This window comes from Natrix helvetica (assembly GCF_964273705.1).
Source record: "Natrix helvetica genome assembly, chromosome: 1".
In the NCBI taxonomy this organism is placed as follows: domain Eukaryota; kingdom Metazoa; phylum Chordata; class Lepidosauria; order Squamata; family Natricidae; genus Natrix; species Natrix helvetica.
Genome location: NC_138548.1, coordinates 602669 through 619971, shown reverse-complemented (window position 1 = coordinate 619971; position 17303 = coordinate 602669). Strand labels below are relative to the sequence as shown.

Below are 17303 nucleotides of genomic sequence, written 5' to 3'. Positions count from 1 at the left end.
TCCCTGGCTGCATCCTCCAGATAATTGGGGGCTGGGGGCCTTTTGTGTTCCTGTTGGGAGGAAGGAGGCCAGTCTGGAGCCACGCAAAGCCTCTGAGCCCAGGACTGGCAACCTAACCTTCCCCACTTCCCTTTATCCCCACCCCAGTCTGGCCTTGGCACCCGCAGCTGTGTGGCTGCTTTCCCTTCCAGGCTGAGGGCACCAATTGCAAAAACACAAAGGTTCTATATATATATATTGTGTGTGTGTGTTTGTGTTTGTGTGTGTGCGGGCGCCCCTGCCTCCCACCCCAGGAGCTGCTCAGGGCTGGGCTGTGGAGTGGCCCTTCAGAGCAGCCGTGCCTGCCGCTGCCCCCTCCCCGCCTTTGCCAGCCAGGCTCCCTTCCCTGCTGCAGCATGCCAGCCTGGCAAGGCCTGATCCCACCGGCTCCAGTTCTGTGCCTGTGCCCCCTTTGGTGCCCCCGAGCCGGCTTTGCTCTTCAGGAGGGGCCTGGCAGGAAGGCTGTTCACTGCCAGGTTTCCTCCCCATCTTGTGCCCAGCGGAGCTCCTTCTTGCCTCCGTCTGGCCCAGGGCTCTCCCGTGAAACACCCCCCCCCCCCGGCTCCAGTCAGCCGAGGGCTCCCCTCCTCCCCGTCTGCTGCTGTGGGGGTCTCTGTAGCCCAAGCCCACCGGCAGCAGAGGGAGTCGGGCCTTAAGGATGCTGGAGGTCTTCAGGAAGAGTTGGGAGAGGCGTGCCTGAAGTGGTCTGTGGTCCCCTGCCTGGGGAGGGGGTTGGACTAGAAGGCCTCCGAGGGGCCCTTCCAACTCTGCTCTCCAGCTATTCCTCGCTCTCTTCTCCAGGGGCTGCCTGGGGCCCCTTCCAGCGTTGCCACCTGTGACGGGGGGGGCAGAGGGAGGGGCTCCCTCCAGCTAAGACCCCTTCCAAGGCTTGCAGACAAACGCTGGGGCTGTGATGGGGCAGCTACACTGGGGGGGGGGCAGCCTGAAGGGGGGTAGCAGAGCCTGGGCATCCTTGAGGGTCCCTGGCAGAGAACGTAAGAGATTCTGGAGAACCATTTCGCACCCGGGACTTTGGCAACAAACAGGCAAACCAAGAGAAATTTCCCCACTTTTATTCAAAGAATAGCTTCACTGTGATTTTTTTTAAAAAAAAGGTCTGCCCCCCTCCCCATTCTCACAATATATGCATCCCCTCCCCCAATGGACAGATCCTGCTGGACTGGGAGGTTTTTTTAGGGGGGGGTCTCAAGAGCCAGCTGTCTCGGTCCCAAAAGCAGAAACCCTCCATGGGGGGGGGTGCTTTTGCTTGGAACCCCTCCCCCGCAGGAGAGCACCCTTGGCCTGCTTTTGGCAGCAACAGGAGGCAGAAATGCCATCTAGGGTGGCATTGCCAAGCTGTACCAAGTTCCCAACCGCAACCTGGGTCCTTTGGAGCAGCAGCGTTTGCCAAAGAGACACAGGTTGGCACAAGGGAGGGGGGAATCGGAGGAGGGGGGGAGCAGAAGGAAAGGGAGGACAGGTGGGTGCCAAGCGTGTAGCTCTGCCCCTCTGGGCAAACTCCTGCTTCCTTCCTTTTCAGATGCCCCGGAGACCACAAAAAAAGAGCTTTGGGTCAATGCCCACCGTCCCCTCTGCTTGCCCAAGAACTGGAGGCCAGCATTTTGGCACGAAAGGGGAGAAAAATGCATCAGCGTAAAAACAAGGAAACCTACAAAATCACACACACACACACACTGGATGGGCATCCTCGTCTCTTGGGGGGCACCAGCACACGGGCACCCCAGAGTCTTGGAGGGCTTCACCAAAGGCCCCAGGCACAGAGCAAAGGAGGGGGGCCTGCCTGGCAGATCAGAGTCCGTCCTTCTGGGCCCCGGGAGGAAGCTGGGCCCCTCACGGGGGGGGGCTCCCCAGGCTCAGCCGCGGTGCTTGTCGTACTCGCTGACCATCCTCTTGATGTGGAAGAGCTTCTTCCTCAGGGACTTGGTCTCCAGTTTCTTCCTCTGGTACTCCGGTGTCTGGCATTGGGGGGGCAGGGGAAACCTTGTGTAAGCAGAGCTGGTGCAGCCCCCCCCCCCTCCGAGGCTGGGAAAGGTCTCCCCCTCAAGGGGGCTGGACTACAGCTGCCTCATCCCCAGCCCTGATCCAGGAAGCCCCAGGCAAGAGCCCTTCGGGGGCATCCATGCCAGCCCCAATCCAGAGTGGAAACCTGGCATCCCTAAACCGCAGCCGGGCGGCAGCTTTGGACGTGGTGGGAGCTCTGAAGGGGAGGCCGGGCGGCCACCTGTCAGGCATGGCGTGCAGGGCCTCCTGCTTGGGCAGAGGGGGGTTGGACTAGATGACCCACGAGGTCCCAAGCGACTTACGACCCTTGCGGCCTCCCTGTGCTCACGTGATCAAAATTCGGATGCTTGGCAACCGACTCATACTTATGACGGTTGCTGCGTCCTGAAGTCACACGAGCCCCTTTTGCGACCTTTTGACCAGCAAAGCCAATGGGGGAGTCAGATTCGCTTAACGAGCATGTGACTCACTTAACAACTGAGGTGAGTCACTTTTCAATTGTCCCCTGCTGGGCTTTTAATGTTTTTTATGACGTCGCTTGTAAACCGCCCAGCGTCACTGAGGCGAGACGGGGGGGGGGGGGCTGGGGGACGTTTGATGAGTCAATGCAATGAATAAATACGGTCGCCTTGGTAACGGATCTGCCCCCCCCCATCAAGGGCAGGAGATGTGGGAGGGGCCGATTTCCCCCAGAAATGTCACCTGGGACCACTCCCCCCCCCAAAAGGCAGAATCGGAAGACAGGTTTCCTTAGGCTCCCTTTGCAGAAATGGGGGGGTCTCTTTGGATCCCTCCAAAGGCCTCGTCCTTCTGCTCCCCCCTCTGGGCCCCAATTCTGGGGGTGTGGGGGGAGGAGAGAGGCCCAGGGGTCCCAATAAGGGGGCGGAGCTATGTCTCTTCTCTCCCCCACTGCCTTCCAACCCCCACGTAATGGCCGCTGATGGGACCTGGGGGGGGGCAGCCGGGTGAGGGGACTCACCCGCTTCAGCTCCTTCAGCCGGTTGTACTCCTCTGCCACGCCCTGCCAGAGAAACACCAGAGTTGGGAGAGGAACAGGCAGGGATACCCCATGGAGCCTCAGGCAAGAGCCAGCTGTGGGCCAGGCCCCCTACCAGGAGCCGTGGGGCTGTGGGACTCCAGCACCTAGTGGGGGGGGGGAGAGGGACTGCGAGGGGGGTCGGGGGCTGGAGGAGCAGGAGGACAAAGCCTTCCCCAGAGACGGCCCTCAAGCGCTCCCCCCCACTCAGCTGGCATAACGGCAGGGCATCCCCTACCAGGAAGCTGCCAGCCACAGAACAGCCTTTTCCACCAGGCCCGTGAAAAGCTGGGCACCGCTGGCAGCTCAATTCCGCAGGCAACGAGCCAACCTGGCACTATTGGGGTCCTTGGGGGGGGCGAAGGGATGCCTTGGACAGCCCACCCCCTCCCGGTGGCTGCTCCCATTCACCCTAGCAAGGCCAGCCCTGCCCACCTGGTACTGGAGCGTGTCCTCCGGGAGCCGGTCCAGCTGCCTGCTGAGCTGGTTGATCTGGTCGTTGATGCCATCCATCTCGCCACAGAGCTGCTTGTAGCGCTTGAGGTCACTGTCAAAGTCTTGCTTGTACCTCTGCCGGGCATCGTCGGACGGGATGGGCGGGTAATGGCTGCGGGGAGATGGCAGGAGGAGCTCAGCGCAGGCCGGGGGGGCACCGGGGCTCCCCCAGCACCCCCCCCAATCTATGGAAGGCTGGCACGGGGGGAAGCAGAAGGGGGCACCCCCCTCTTCACACGCTCTGAGGGGTTCGGAGTTCTCCTTTCTGGATGTCGGGGGGGGGTGTCTGGGGAAGAGCCGGGGGGGGGGGGGGCTTCCTGCAGGGGAATGTCTGCCAACTCAAGTCAGAGGACCCCCAGCAAGACCCAGGGCCTCTTCCCCCAATGGGGCTCCTCCCACAGGGTCCTTCCACAGGCACCCCAAAATTTAGATCGCCCACCAACTGTGACCTGTCCTGATCTCTGCCCACTTTTGGTGCCAACCTCTCTGGCCCAGCCCCAGCCGCCCTCCTGCAGCCCCCCCCCTTTTCCCCAGGTCAGTAAGTGAAATGTCTTAACTCAAGGGCTGCCTCCGGCGCAGGTGGTTAAGATGAGGGGCATTGCGCTTTTGCAGAGCGCTTGGGGAGGGTTCTCTCCAATCCCCCCCCCTCCCATGCCAGCCCCCTCCCCGCGAGGCCCCTCACCTGCCCCACTCGTCCGGCTCCTGCTCATCGCTGGAGTCCACGGCCGTGGTGTAGTCGGTCTCGTACTGGGGCTCCTCCAGGGTGGGGCTCCTCTGGCGAGTCCTCCGGCCCCTCTGTGTGGGGGGCTTCCGGGGGGTCTCCTCCCAGGTGCTGGAGCTCAGCGTCCGGGCACGTTTGTCCAGGGGGGGCTGGAAGGGAGGGCTGGGGGGGGAGACAGGCCAGGAAATCAAGGACAGGTGACGGGGGGGAGGGTTATTCGGAGGCCCTCTGACTGCGCTGACCCCTCCCCCTCAGGCCTCAGTGAAACCTAGCCCCTCATAGCTGGAAGGGACCTTGGAGGTCTTCTAGTCCAACCCCTGTCCGGTCGCTTCTTCAAAGCCTCCAGGGATGAAGGCCCCACAACTTTAGGAAGCAAAATGTTGATTGTCCCCTCCCTGTTAGGAAGTTTCTCCTCAGTTCTAGATTAGAACAGAATATATAGAATATAGAAAATAGTGGAAAATACAAAAGGGAAAGGAATGTAGATGGCATAGAAGAGAACAGTGACCTTGTTCCCATCGTGTGCCAAAAGCGGGGAGAGCCCAGGGGGGTCAGGCGCTGGTGTGCCCACCCCCCATAATGCTATGCGCCCCCTGAGCGCATGCGTGCGGCACCCCCCCCTCTTTCGGCGAGCGATGGACCCATTTTTTGCCCTCCCCGGGGGGTTCCAGGGGCTTTCTAGGAGCCTGGGGAGGGTGGAAACAGCCTCGCACATCCCCCCCCTCACCCAGAGGCTTCCCTGAAGGCTCCAGAGCAGAAAAAATGGCCCAAGGCGCAAAGCGGAAGCCCCTTCCCCAACTTCCAGTTTGCTCGCTGGGTTGTTTTTCGCCCTCCAGAGGCTTCAGGGAAGCCCCCGGATGGCATAAAATGGCCGAAAAAGAAGGCCGAAGTCAGCTGGCTAGCTGGAGCGGACAGGGCAAGGCCTCGCGGGCCCTAACAAATGGCTCCGTGTGCCACCCGTGCCACGCTGCCATAGGTCCTCCATCAGAGGAATGGAACCTGCTGGAATGGACCCCGGAGGCCTTCTGGTGCAGGGTGTGTGTGTGTGTGTTTCTGCCTGATCCGATTCCAACCGTTCTCCGGCTTCCAGAAAACCTCCTGGGACGTTTCAGCCGCCTTTCAGTCATAAAGCCACTGCCGCGATCATTAAGCAAGCCTGGTGGTCATTAAGTGAACCCATGGGGGGTGGGGCTGTGGGCTGGAAACTAAACCGTCGTAAATCGCAGCCATGTGACCAAGGGCCGCTGCAAAGGGTTGTGATTGCTGGCTGACTGCCAAGCGCTAGAAGTGTGACAAGGACGCAAAGCGTAAACCAAGGGCTCCGAGCAATGGTTCTCGCACCCAACGCCCTCTCCGTCACTCCCTGCAGAGCCACGGGAACAGCGGGGCTGCGTCTCAAGACCGGCCAGGAGAGAATCAGGCCAACGGGGGGGGACCATGGCTCCTCAATGGAGCCCCCCTATCCAAGAGCAGTCTACCTCTTCTTAGCATTAGACAACAAGAGACAAAGAAAGAGAAGGTCTGCTTGTGGCCGATGGGCTCTAGGCCTCCTCCGTGGTCCACCGTCCCCAGCCCTGGCAGCCCATAAGGTCCCTCCGCCCTGGGTGAGTACAGGGGCCCAAGGGAGAGTCCCAGGGCTGGGCCATTCAGTGGAGCCTCCACAGGCAGCCGCAGTCTTCCTCTGGCACTAAAGGCGGCGTGCGTTGCCAGGAGGAGGGCTGGCAGTGTCCCCCTCGTGGCCAAGCCCTGCCACCCCCTCCCCCTCCCCCGGGGGTCCCCTTGGCCTCACCTGCCCCTGGCGTCCATGGAGTAGTCGGTCTCGGTGTATCCGGGGGGGCTGGCGGGAGCGTGGAGGGGGCCAGTGGGCTTCTCCGAGTAGGCCAGGGTGACCGTGTCGGTGGGGCTGCCTCGGCCGTCCACGTTCTTCACCTGCAGGGGGGGCCAGAATGTGACCTCTGACCTCGGTCTCCCCCGACCTCCCGGAGAACGTACATCGGCCAGCATCCCCTGCTCACCCACCTGTAGCAAGCCCATTCCTGCCTGGTCCCCTCCCTAGGGGGCCCAGGGCTTGGTAGGCCCCCCTCCCCAAAAATCACCCCCCACCACTAAGAGGTCAGCCTTGCCTACCCAGGGAAGACACAGCAACAGCTGGAAAACGGAAGCGAGGAGGAGGGGAGGGGGTGAGGCAAGGGCTCATGGCAGTAACATCTGGCAGGCTGGACTCAGCCCCCCCACCCGGGCTTTCCAGATGCCCACTGCCCAAGCCCTTCCCCCCGCCCAGCCCAGCCCACGGCTCCCCCAGAGTTGGCCGGTGCCCTCCTGACCAAGCTGGCCTCTCCTTCCCTACCCCCCCCCCACTTGGCTGTTTCACCCACCCCATAGCTCCACCTTCCCGGCCTCCTGAGCCCTCTGCCCACGCCTGCAATCCCACAGCTGGGAGGGTCGTGCAGGGCTGGGCACTCCCCCTCCTCTCCTCCTGCCACAATGCCCCCCTTTGCCGTTCAGCCCTTCCCTGCCCACCTAAGCAGGGGGTTGGACTAGAAGACCTCCCAGGTCCCTCTGGTTCTGCCCACCGCATGGGCTGACCCTTGGCCAGAGGGGGAGTGGCATGGCTGGCTGTAGTCCAGACTTAGAAACAGCTTCCTACTACACACACACACACACACACACACACACACACACAAACGCTGCAGAACCGTCTTTGGGGGGGGGCCATTGTTGCCCTTTATCCACCTGCCCCCCCACCCCCGATTCTCCTGATGAACTCTGCCCCCTCCTGAAGGCCCAGCAGGAGGCCAAAGTCCCTGGCTAAGCCACCGTTAGAGTTCAGCTCCGGGACAGAGGCAGCCAAACGTCCGGCGGGGTGGAAGGCTTTCATCTGGGGAGGGGGAGGCCCAGCCCTGCCCCCCCGGGCCCAGCCAGGCCCCACGCCCCCCCCCCGCCCGGCCAGCTGGTGCTGCGGTCACAGCAAGGGCTCCTTCGTGGTTAATCATTCATGCAACCGAAAGCAGAGAAGCGATAAACAGCCGGCTGTACTCTCGGTTACACACAACACAAACACACACACACCCCGGGGGCAGGCCTGTCAAGGTGTCGCTGCTGTTGCGGAGGAGGCCTAGGGGGGGGGGGGATTGTGGAGGGATTGGGGGAAAAGGCCCAAAGGAATCGGGAGAGGAAGATTCCTAAAGAGGAAAAGGGAAAAGAGGGCTGGGCATTTTGTCCTGAGCTCAGTCCGGCAGACCAGCAGCCACCCAGAGAGGGTCTCCCGGGGGTCTCTTCCCAGCCAGGGGGCTGCCAAAAGAGCCGAGAGGCCACTGCAATCTCACAAAAAAGCTCAGATCTGGCACAGAATAGCAGTGCTGGAAGGGGTCTTGGGGGTCATCTAGTCCAGCCCCCTGCTCAAGCAGGAGACTCTAAGCCCATTTCAGACAAACGTTAGCAACCTCCAGGGCTGCAGCGTTCGCCACTTCTGGTGGCAAGTCGTTCCACTGGTTAATTGTTCTAATGGTCAGGAAATTCCTCCTGAGTTCCCGGCTGCTTCTCCCCTTGGTTAGTTTCCAACTTTGAGGCAGAGTTTGCGATGGGCGTTTTCCTCCCTGTCTAAGGAGGACCAGCACCCTTCAGGGGTCCCAGAGGAAGCCCCCTCCCCAAAATGGCTGCATTGATCCCTCCGGAGCCTTGGCCCGTCCCAACCTCCCAGCCCAGCTGAGGGCTGCTGCTGCTGCTGCCAGAGCAACCAGGGTGTCTGGGGGCAGCTGCCCCCCACAAGAGCCCCTGCTCCACTCACCCATTCCTCCACGTTGGGACCCTCCTCCAACGCCGGTGGACGATCCCAGAAAATGTTCGGCTTCCCAAACCTCCAGATCTTCTGCCGGGTCTTGTGGGCGAAGAAGCAGATGACGCAGAGCAGGATCACCAGGAGGAAGCCACAGACGATGGCCACGGCCTGGGGGGTGGGGGGGTGGGGGGCAGGAACAGAGGGGGACAGTTAAGCCCTTCTGGTCTCCCTCCCCTCCCCCAAATTCCTGAGAGCAAAGGGCGGCTCCCTCCCCCCACCCGAAGGGACTCCCGGCTGGGGCTCAGGGTCTCCACGGATGAGTGAGGGTCTTGTCCTCTATAGAGCAAGGAGAGCCCCCTCCCAAGAGCCCCCCACTGCGGCCAGGCCCCCAAAGGAAGCCACAAAGAGGCCGTGCCCATCCGCAAAGGAGCAATTAGTCCAGGGCGCTGTGGGAAGTGTGAGGTCAGTGGCCTTTCGTGGCCTCCTTGCAGACCACCCTACAGCTGTGCCGTCTGCCCCAACGTCCTCCAGATGCCCCTCCCCCCTTGGGGACAGTGAGGGTGCCCGTTTTGGGGGGTTGGCACGATTCTCTGGGCATCCCACCCACGAAGCCTTTTGGGATTCCAGGGCACAAAACAGACCCTGAGCCAGGTGGAAAACCTCCAGGGGGGGGGGCTTGCTATGGGAAGGTGAGAATTTGGGGAGGGGGCTCAGGGCATTGGGCACCAAGCGTTTCCCGAGGGGGATAGCCAAAGTGGAGATGAAAAGGCAGGAATGGGGGAGGGGAGTGACACCCCCCCCCCAAGCAAAGCTTTCTTGCTTTGCAAAACCATCCTGCCCTCCACGGCCGGACACAGCTCAGCCCCCCCAGGGGTCCCCCCCAAACCTTCTTCCCTCCCAGGCCAAGAGACCTCAGGTCCCCCCTAACACAGTCTGAGCTGGTCAGTCCTGGGATGGGACACCACCAGGAAACCCAGGGAGTTTAAATTGAACTAGGAATCAGGGAGGAAGCCGGCAATAAAGCTGCAAATTTCGGTTACACGGTGTCTCTCTTAATGACCCAATTGCTTTGTTATTAAGCAAAGACTAATCTGTTGCAATGATGAAGTTGGCAGATATGATTCCTTCCCCTGCCCCCCCTCCCCCTGAAGCCCCCTTGTGCCTCCAGACGGAGCCTGGGCTGCTACTCGTCTCCCAGAATTTCTTGAGCCAGCCGAGCCCACCAGTCTCAGAAAAGTTGGCCCATGGTCCACCCACCCACTCCCAGGCCTTGAGGACGCAGCAGCCTTTCGGCCGTCTGCCCAGGGGATTCCCGAGCCCAGCAGCCACTTCCCCAGGCCAAGCAGGCACGGCGGCTGGGCTGGGAGCCTCCGTGGGCTTATCTTGTTTGCTCAAGTGGGCAGCTCCAAGGGTGCCACGGCCGTGCCCAGGTCATTAGTAAGCCTCCCGGATTGCCCTCGCCTGAGCCCGAAACCAATTGCCTGATAAGCCCTCCGGCTCCTTGGGAACAAGAGTCGCTCCTCTTTGCTTACACACACGCACGCACACACACACACAGAGACACACCCTGGTGACTTCCGGGGTTGGGACAAGCAGCCGATAGAGAGAGAAAGGTGGCGAAAGGCTGTGCCAGGCAGGCCCTGGGGCCTTTTCCACCACTCGGTGAAAAGGCAGCCTCACCCGCCGCTGGCACACTCCTGCCCACCTGTGTTCAAGGGCTCCTGTCCCCTGGCCCCACCGTCCGGTTGCTGGGCCAGTTCAGCCAGCGTCAGGGCGGAAGGGCGAGGGTCAAACCCTGCTTGGAGGGAGGGGCAGAGGAGGGGGCAAGGGCTTTGATTGCGTTGGCCAAATACGGGCACTGCTAAGCCCTATCTAGTGTGTGGGTGCACCTGAACCCATCGAGTGTGTCTGTAGTATCATTTATCCTTTCACCACCTTTTTCTTCCGCTTCTACAGGTGGGACCCTTTTGCTATGACCGCTGCTGTTGTTGTTACTGTTATTCCTGACCGGTCCTCCTTATTCTCATTTCCATTTGTGTTATTGTCTCCATTGTTTTGTCTTCCCTTGCCAGACACAAATCCCTTTTCTCTCCTATTCTGGTCTGTCCTGCATTCCGTATTCTAGAATAAAAATTTCCTGACAAGTGAGGACAATAAAGAGGGCTTTGCCTCCAGACATTGCGGCTGCTCCAACACTCGGAGCTTTTAAGAGGAGACTGGACAGCCATTGGTCTGGGATGGCCTCCTCCAGCAGGGGGCTGGACTAGAAGACCTCCAAGGCCCCTTCTGTTCCATTCCATTCCTGTGCTCCTATCATTCCATTCTATAATTCGGCTCCGTTCTACCCTACCCTGTTCTTAGCCTAACCCACCAGCCGTGGGCCCAAGAGAAATCACAAGGGCCAGGCAGCCCCCCGTCCCATCCCATCCCCCGGCCAGACTCCTACCTCCTGGGGGTCCACCATGCAGTAGTGGTAGAGGTACTGGTTGTAGAGGCCTCCCCCGGTGTAGACCTGGTTGCACAAGGCCAGCATGGGGTTGGCAGAGTAGTAGCTGCCCCCCATCTGGGCCTGGGGATTGACGCCCACGACGTAGACGATGGAGGCGATCAGCATGACGAAGGCCATCAGGGCGCAGACCACCAGGGCCACCAGGTAGAACCTCCTCGTCCGGGACCCGCCGGACTTCATGAGGCTGGTGATGGCCAGGGCCAGCAGGCCGATGAAGCAAAGCACCGACATGGCGATCATGAAGCCGTTGGCCGCCCGGGGGTTGGTCACGCCCCCGTAGTAGCCCCCACCGTAGCCCCCGCCATAGCCACCCAGCCCCCCGCCGTAGCCACCATAGCCCCCGCCATAGCCCCCACCGTAGCCCCCACCGTAGCCCCCGCCATAGTAGCCGCCCCCCATGCTGCCGTAGAGGCCGCCGTAGCTGTAGTCCCAGACCAGGGTGGAGGCCACGCAGGCAAAGATGGCCACGCAGAGGAGGAGGCCCAGGCCCTCCAGGATCCTCATCACGCCGGGGGGGGAGCTCCACTTGTAGAAATGCTGGGGCTCGTCCTCAATGTAGTAGGAGCCCGGGGGGGGCGACTTGATGGGGTACCCGTAGTCCTCCCCAGGGGGGCCGTAGCCGGCAGGGGGGCCGTCGTAGGCCTTCGTCGGACTGAACATCCTTGGCACAGAATCAGGGCAGGTCCAGCGGAGAAGCCCCAGAGGCTACAGCTGTGGGGGGGGCAACGGAGCCCCGTCAAGGTTCCCAGAGAGTCTCTGGGGCCACGTCTGGCTGGCACTGCCAAAGGAAGCGGAAAGGGGAGGTCAGTGTCCTTCCTGCCGCTCTTGGGCAAGTCTTGCACCCCCTCCCCACCCGTGATGGTTGAACAAAAGCAGCGGCAGAAGTCATGGGGGAGGGGAAGCTAGGCCTGGCCCCCAAGGGTCAAGGGGAGGGAAGGATTCCAGGATCCCCTGGCGCCAGAAACCTCATCCGGCACAGGCCGGGCCTGGTGGGGTCTTTCTACAGCGTTGGCATATGTGGCCGTTGTGAAAAAGAGGAGGGGCTGGAGGGAGACACGCCTCCCTTGGGGACTGTGGGGTTATTCCCTGCCTGGGTCCCAAAGAAGGGGGGAAATTGCCCCCCCCTTTGTCTCCTTCCAGCTGACCTTGGCTGACTGAGGGGCTCTTCCCGGCCACTCCCGGGGGGTTTGATGGACGTCCTGGGTGGGTCTAAGGCCCCGGGGAGGGCTCCAAAAGTGAGCAGGTGAAGAGAATCCCTGATCTTTAACCCCCAAAAGAGGAGACCGGGAGGCTGAAGTACCCGAAGCCCATCAGAGGGAGGAGGGACCCAGCTGCTCTTCCCTGCTGCCCAGAAGCAGCTTCCCTCTAAGGCTCCCAGGTGTTTTTCCACAGCAGAGGGGATCCAGCCCTCCCACAATAACATTGCAAAAGTATCTTTATTCGAGTCGTTTTAGATCGACAAGCTGCTTGCCTCGTTTTTATAAACTCCGCCTGATCGCAACTCTTCACCGCAAACGGTTATGGCCGGCTGCCACCTATTTGTCCCACTGCTGTCAAAGGTGTAACGTTGTTGTTTGATGCTGCCCCTTGGAGGGCTGAGCACCCCCTGGCCTGCCCCGGACTCTGGGCTCTGCCACCTGCCTCTTGCTGAACCCGGGAAAGGGGCAACGTATTAAATTTGCAAGACAAATTGGGGGTGCTGGATTTTTTTGGCCTCTTAAAGATGTGGGGACTTCCAATCCCAGAATTCCCCAGTCAACAACCCCAGATCCTGGTTGGCCATGGGGCAGCAGTGGGGGGCAGTTGCTCTTTCGGGGCGCCAGAAAGCCTGCCGAAGGGTCGATCCCGGAGTCTTCAGCCCTCAGCGGCTGTGGTAGGGGGAGGGGTGAACCTGTCCCCCGTCACCCAAAGGGGCAGGGCGAAATCCACGGAGTTGAACCTCCAGGAGGAACAGATTCCCAGAGTTAGGAATTAGGAGGAAATTCCTGGCAGGGACAGCTGTCAACCCACAGAATTGGGGCTTCGTGAAATGGGAAGCCATTGGTGGGAAACGCTTGAGGAAACAGTGTACTGGCAGGGGCCAGGCTAGATGACCTCTGAGATCACTTCCAGAACAGAGAATGCCAGAACTGGAAGGGACCTTGGAGGTCTTCTAGTCCACCCCCCCCCCTACTGAAGCAGGAGACCCTGGCCTGTACCATTTCTTATAAAACGGCTTCCAGAAAAATCCCAATATCTCAGGGGCTGCCAAGAACCAAGGAAGAGGGAGTCCAGCTGCTCTCCAAGGCACCTGAGGGCAGGACAAGAAGCAATGGGTGGAAACTAACCAAGGAGAGAAGCAACTTAGAGTAGAGGAGGAATTAATCACTGGAACAGCTTGCCACCAGAGTTGTGAGTGCTTCATCACTGGAAGTTTCTGAGACAGCCACCACTCTGAAATGGTAGAGCAGGGGGCTGGACTAGAAGACCTCCAAGCTCTGTTCTGATTGATTGATTGATTTGGGTGGGTGAGGGGAAGGAGGAGGGGTGTGCTCAGTGCTGCTCTCAATCCTGCTGCCCTGATTGGAAGAGGGTGAGAGGTTCGCCCTGCATAGCGGCATCCCCCCTCCAGTGCCAGTCTTATGAGACTGAGAAGGGGCACATCTCCCCCCCCCCAATATCTGAGACCTGGAAGCAGCCCAGCCCTCCTTTCTACCAAGTTCTGCTTGGCTGTTCCCAAGTGCCCTGGACACCCTTCGCTCCCTTTCCCAGGGCCGGAGGGGGCGGGGGGGATGCTTGCCCCCCTCCACTTCCTGGCCAAGCCTGCCGTTCCCAGGGGATCCAGCTGCCTCACACCAGAACGCCCGCCTGCCCGCCCGCCTGCCAAATCCCTCCAGGCAGCTTTGCAACTCTGTCGCCGGATTTCAAGGCTGTTCCTGGAAGCCAGGAAAGGAAGGCAGAGGTCCGGCCTGCCTCTCTCTGGCCCAAAACCAGGGAGGGTTTTTTTCGGCCAGAAAGCCTTCCTGGAGCCCCTCAGCACTTCCTTCCCTGCATCCAGGACGCCTGTCAGGTGGGCTTCCTCTGCCCCACCCCCACCCCCTGCCAAACCACAGACCTTCCCCCAACTCTGTGGGCTGAGCTTTAACACAAGAGGCAAGGGGGTTTGTTCTGGGCAGCCAAGAAGCAAAGAAGCAAACACACGAATGAGCAAATGTTGGTGCAAGCCACAAATAGCTGCAGCCAAGTGAGCCCTTCCATCCGGAGGAGATGCCCCCCCTCCCCCCCCAGCCCTGAAGGGGAGGGAGGGACCCACTGCAGGGCTTTGCTAATTCCACCAGTGGTCCCCCAGCTGGCGCCTCTGGGGCTCTGTGGGCCCAGCCTCGGGATTTACACGGGGGGCCTCCTGTCTGAGCCCCCAAAGACTCTCTTCCTGCCAGACTCTATCCTGGGCAGTTTCTCAAGAGTAATGGGCTTGCTTACTCTGTCTGGGCCCCCATCCCCAAGGCAAGCCCCCCCATCCAAGGGAGGGAGCATTTATTGTTTCCACCTTTTGTTGCCCTTTTGCAGAGTCTCCCCCAGCGTCTGCCTCTCTGGGTGCCTCTTGCAGGGACACCAGGAAGCCTCCCAGTTACAAGCGAGTAAATACAAGCCAGGTTGCAGCCCATAACTGTGGGTCCCTTTGATTCTGATCAATCAATCAGAAGAGAGCTGGAAGGGATCTTGGAGGTCTTCTAGTCCAGCCCTCTGCTCAAGCAGGAGACCCTAGCCTAGGATATCATTTCAGACAGGTGGCTACTGTACACTGTCCGAAGGTCCCCTGGTTAATTGTCCTCCCTGTCAGGAAGTTTCTCCTTAATTCCAGCTTGCTTCTCCCCTTGGTTAGTTTCCATCCGTTACTTCTTCTCCTGCCTTCTGGTGCTACAGACAATAAGTTGACTCCCCCTCTTCTTTGGGGCAGCTCCTCAAATCCTGGAAGACTTCTATCCTGTCCCCCCTAGTCCTTTTCTGTAGGCCGGCCAAACCCAAATCCTGCAACCGTTTTTCATTCCTTTTAGTCTCCAGGCCTGATCCTCTAAGTTGCTCTTCTCTGCACTTTTTCCAAAGCCTCAACCTCTTTTTTGTCACTTGGGGACCAAACGTGGATGCAGTGATTCCAGGTGTGGCCCTACTAAGGTTTTATAAAGTGGTACTAAGACGTCTGTGATTTTGATTCTATGCCTCTGTTTATACAACCCGGGATCAATCCAGGTTTTCTTTTCTGCATAAAAGGAGGATTGACTGAGAGGTTGGTACCTGGGAAAGAGGCTCTCGGGAGGCCAGAAGGAAAAGCCCCCCACACACACACTCTGTGGGGCGCCCACGGCTGGCCTGAGCACAGGGGCTGCCAGCAGGGCTGGGGAGGAGGAGACCCACGGAAGCCTTGGGTGGAGGAGGAAGGGCCCATTCAGAGGGGAGAGGGGAGCAGAAGCCAGTCCCATTGAGGGGGGGGGGGAGGAAACCTTGCCAAAGCCTAGAAAAAAAATCATCTTTTCGGATGAGCAAAAGCCAATTTATATTTTATTCTCCCTATCTTAGCTATAAAACTGAATGTTGTTTGCCCAAAGGAAAAGAGATGGATTATTTGGTTTCTTTCATACCTGGATTTGTATTTATAGTCTTAACTTCTGCCTCTTTTGGGTTGGGTAAGGAAACGCCAAGCCTCCCAGCCCAGAAATAGCTGAAGCCCAGATCCGGCCCGGGGAACTTAAAGGACTTTGGAAGGCAGCAGAGAATTGGGGAGGGGGCGGCAACGGGCTTCCCTCCCCAATCGCTGAGGCCAAGGCCAGCCCTCCCCTCCCCTCCGCCGTGGAAAGAGGGAAACTTTCCTTACTTGCAGACGCCCCCCCTCCCCACACGCCCACTTTGGCCGGACTACGGCAGGGCGGCTGCGGCTGCTGGGATCGCAAAGCCCCCCCCTCCCTTCCCCCATCCCGGAGTCTCCGGCGGGGAGACTGGCGAAGCGAGGGAACATTTCCCGCCGCTCGCTGCCTCGCTTGGGGCCCGGCCAAATTCCTGCGAGCCACACCGGCGCTGTGGACGTGCGCGGCCGGCTGTCTTTAGGAGCCCCCCGCGGTTCCGGGGCACAATGCCTGGCGGGGCCGGGAGCTTTTGCTCCGCCCCGGCTGGGACGGCCGGCCGGCCGGCAGGCAGGCGGGGGCCGAAAGGGAAGAATGCGGGGCGGGGAGGGAAGAGAAGAGGGGCGCCTCGCCTCGGGGGGGGCTTCCTTCCTTCTGACCCCCCCCCTGACCCTCCCTCGCCATTCCTCCTCCTTGGGAGGAGGAGAGGAGCCGCTTCCCCCCACACGCCCTTCGGTCCGGGGGCTGAGCAGCGCCCTCCGCCGCCCCCTGGAAGCGCTGGGAAGGGGTGTCCATGCCCGCTTCACCCAGCGCCCCTTCCCGCTGCCCTCCTCCTCCTCCTCCGTGCCCAGGAATGGAGGCGGGGCGCTGGTTTCCCAGACTGAGCTGCTCTCCCCCCCCCCCCGCGAGGAGTTCGCCCGGGAAGAGAGGGCAGGAGGAAGGAAAGCAGGTGGGAGGAAGAAGGGAAGGCGGGGGGGGGGGGCAAAGAAGAAAGGAAAGGAAGAGGAAGGAAGGAAGGAAGGAAGGAAGGAAGGAAGGAAGGAAGGGAGGGAGGGAGGAAAGGAAGCTGAAGAAGGGAGGGAAAAGAAAGAAGATGGGAGATGGGAAGAAGGAAGAAGAGGGAGGGGAGAAGGAAGTGGGGGGAGGAAGGAAGGAAAGAAAGCAGAGGAACGGAAGAAGGTGGGAGGAAGAAGGGAAGAGAGGGAGGGGGCAAAGAAGAAATGAAAAAAGCAAGAGGGAGGGAGGAAAGAAGGAAATAAAGGAAGCAGAGAGGGAAGAAGAAAAGCAGTGGGTGGAAGGAGGGGAGGAAGGAAAGAAATAAAGAAATAAGGGAGGGAGGGAAAGAAGGAAGGAAGGAAGGAAATAAAGCGGAGGGAGAGCAGAAGGAAGGCAGGGAGGAGGAAGTTAAGAAAGAAAGAAAGGAGGGAGGGAAGGGAAAGGGAAAGGGAAAGGGAAAGAGCGGGCCGGCTGAGCAAGCGGAGCCAAGGCGGGCAGCGGAGTCCCGGCCGGCCCCTTGCCCGGACGAAGCTGCTTGGGCGGCGGGGCGAGGCCTCCAAAGCCCTTTCCGAGTTGCTGAGCCGCGAGCAGCGCCGCTCAACCGGGACGGCCCCCGCCTTGACCCCCCCGGCCCCCGCTGGGCAGGCGAGCCCCCCAGGAGGGAGGGATGCAGGTGGGGCCCCTCCGGGCTCTCCTGCCGGCCGCTCCAGGGTCGCCGCAAACCCCGCCCGCCCCGCCGCGCACCTGTCGCCCGCCGGCCTCACCTTGCTGCGCCCGCAGCCTGCGGGCCCTTCGCGTTGGACTGGAAGCCTCGGCGCCGGCAGCGGACTGAGCCCGAAGGGGCGGCCCCCAGGCCCTCCCCCTCCCCGCAGGCCGCGCACGCCCCCCGCCCCTCCCTCCCTCCCACCTGCTGCCCGCCCCGCCCCCGCCCGGCCCTGCGGCGCTGTACCTGCTCTGCCGCCCCGGACGCCCCGCGGCGGCCTTTATCCCGGCCCTCCTCCCCTTAGCCCCCCCCCGCAGCCAACTCAGCGCTCAGGGCCGCGATGGGCTTCAGGCAGCGGAGCCTCTCCGCGTGCCCCCCCCGGGACCCCCCCAGCCGACCCGCCTCCCAG

General features: G+C 61.0%; 1 protein-coding gene across 1 annotated transcript; it reads right to left on the bottom strand.

The window, feature by feature from the left end:
* Window positions 1–1096: 1096 nt before the first annotated feature.
* LOC309394290 (occludin-like) lies at window positions 1097–17092 on the bottom strand. Its single transcript, XM_081957252.1, has 8 exons — window positions 16956–17092; window positions 10538–11378; window positions 8101–8259; window positions 6103–6242; window positions 4275–4475; window positions 3533–3704; window positions 3041–3082; window positions 1097–2015 (listed from the first exon to the last, which is right to left on the bottom strand). The coding sequence occupies exons 2-8, from the start codon at window positions 11258–11260 to the stop codon at window positions 1914–1916; spliced, it is 1539 nt and encodes a 512-aa protein (XP_081813378.1). The 5' UTR covers window positions 11261–11378; window positions 16956–17092; the 3' UTR covers window positions 1097–1913.
* Window positions 17093–17303: the final 211 nt, after the last annotated feature.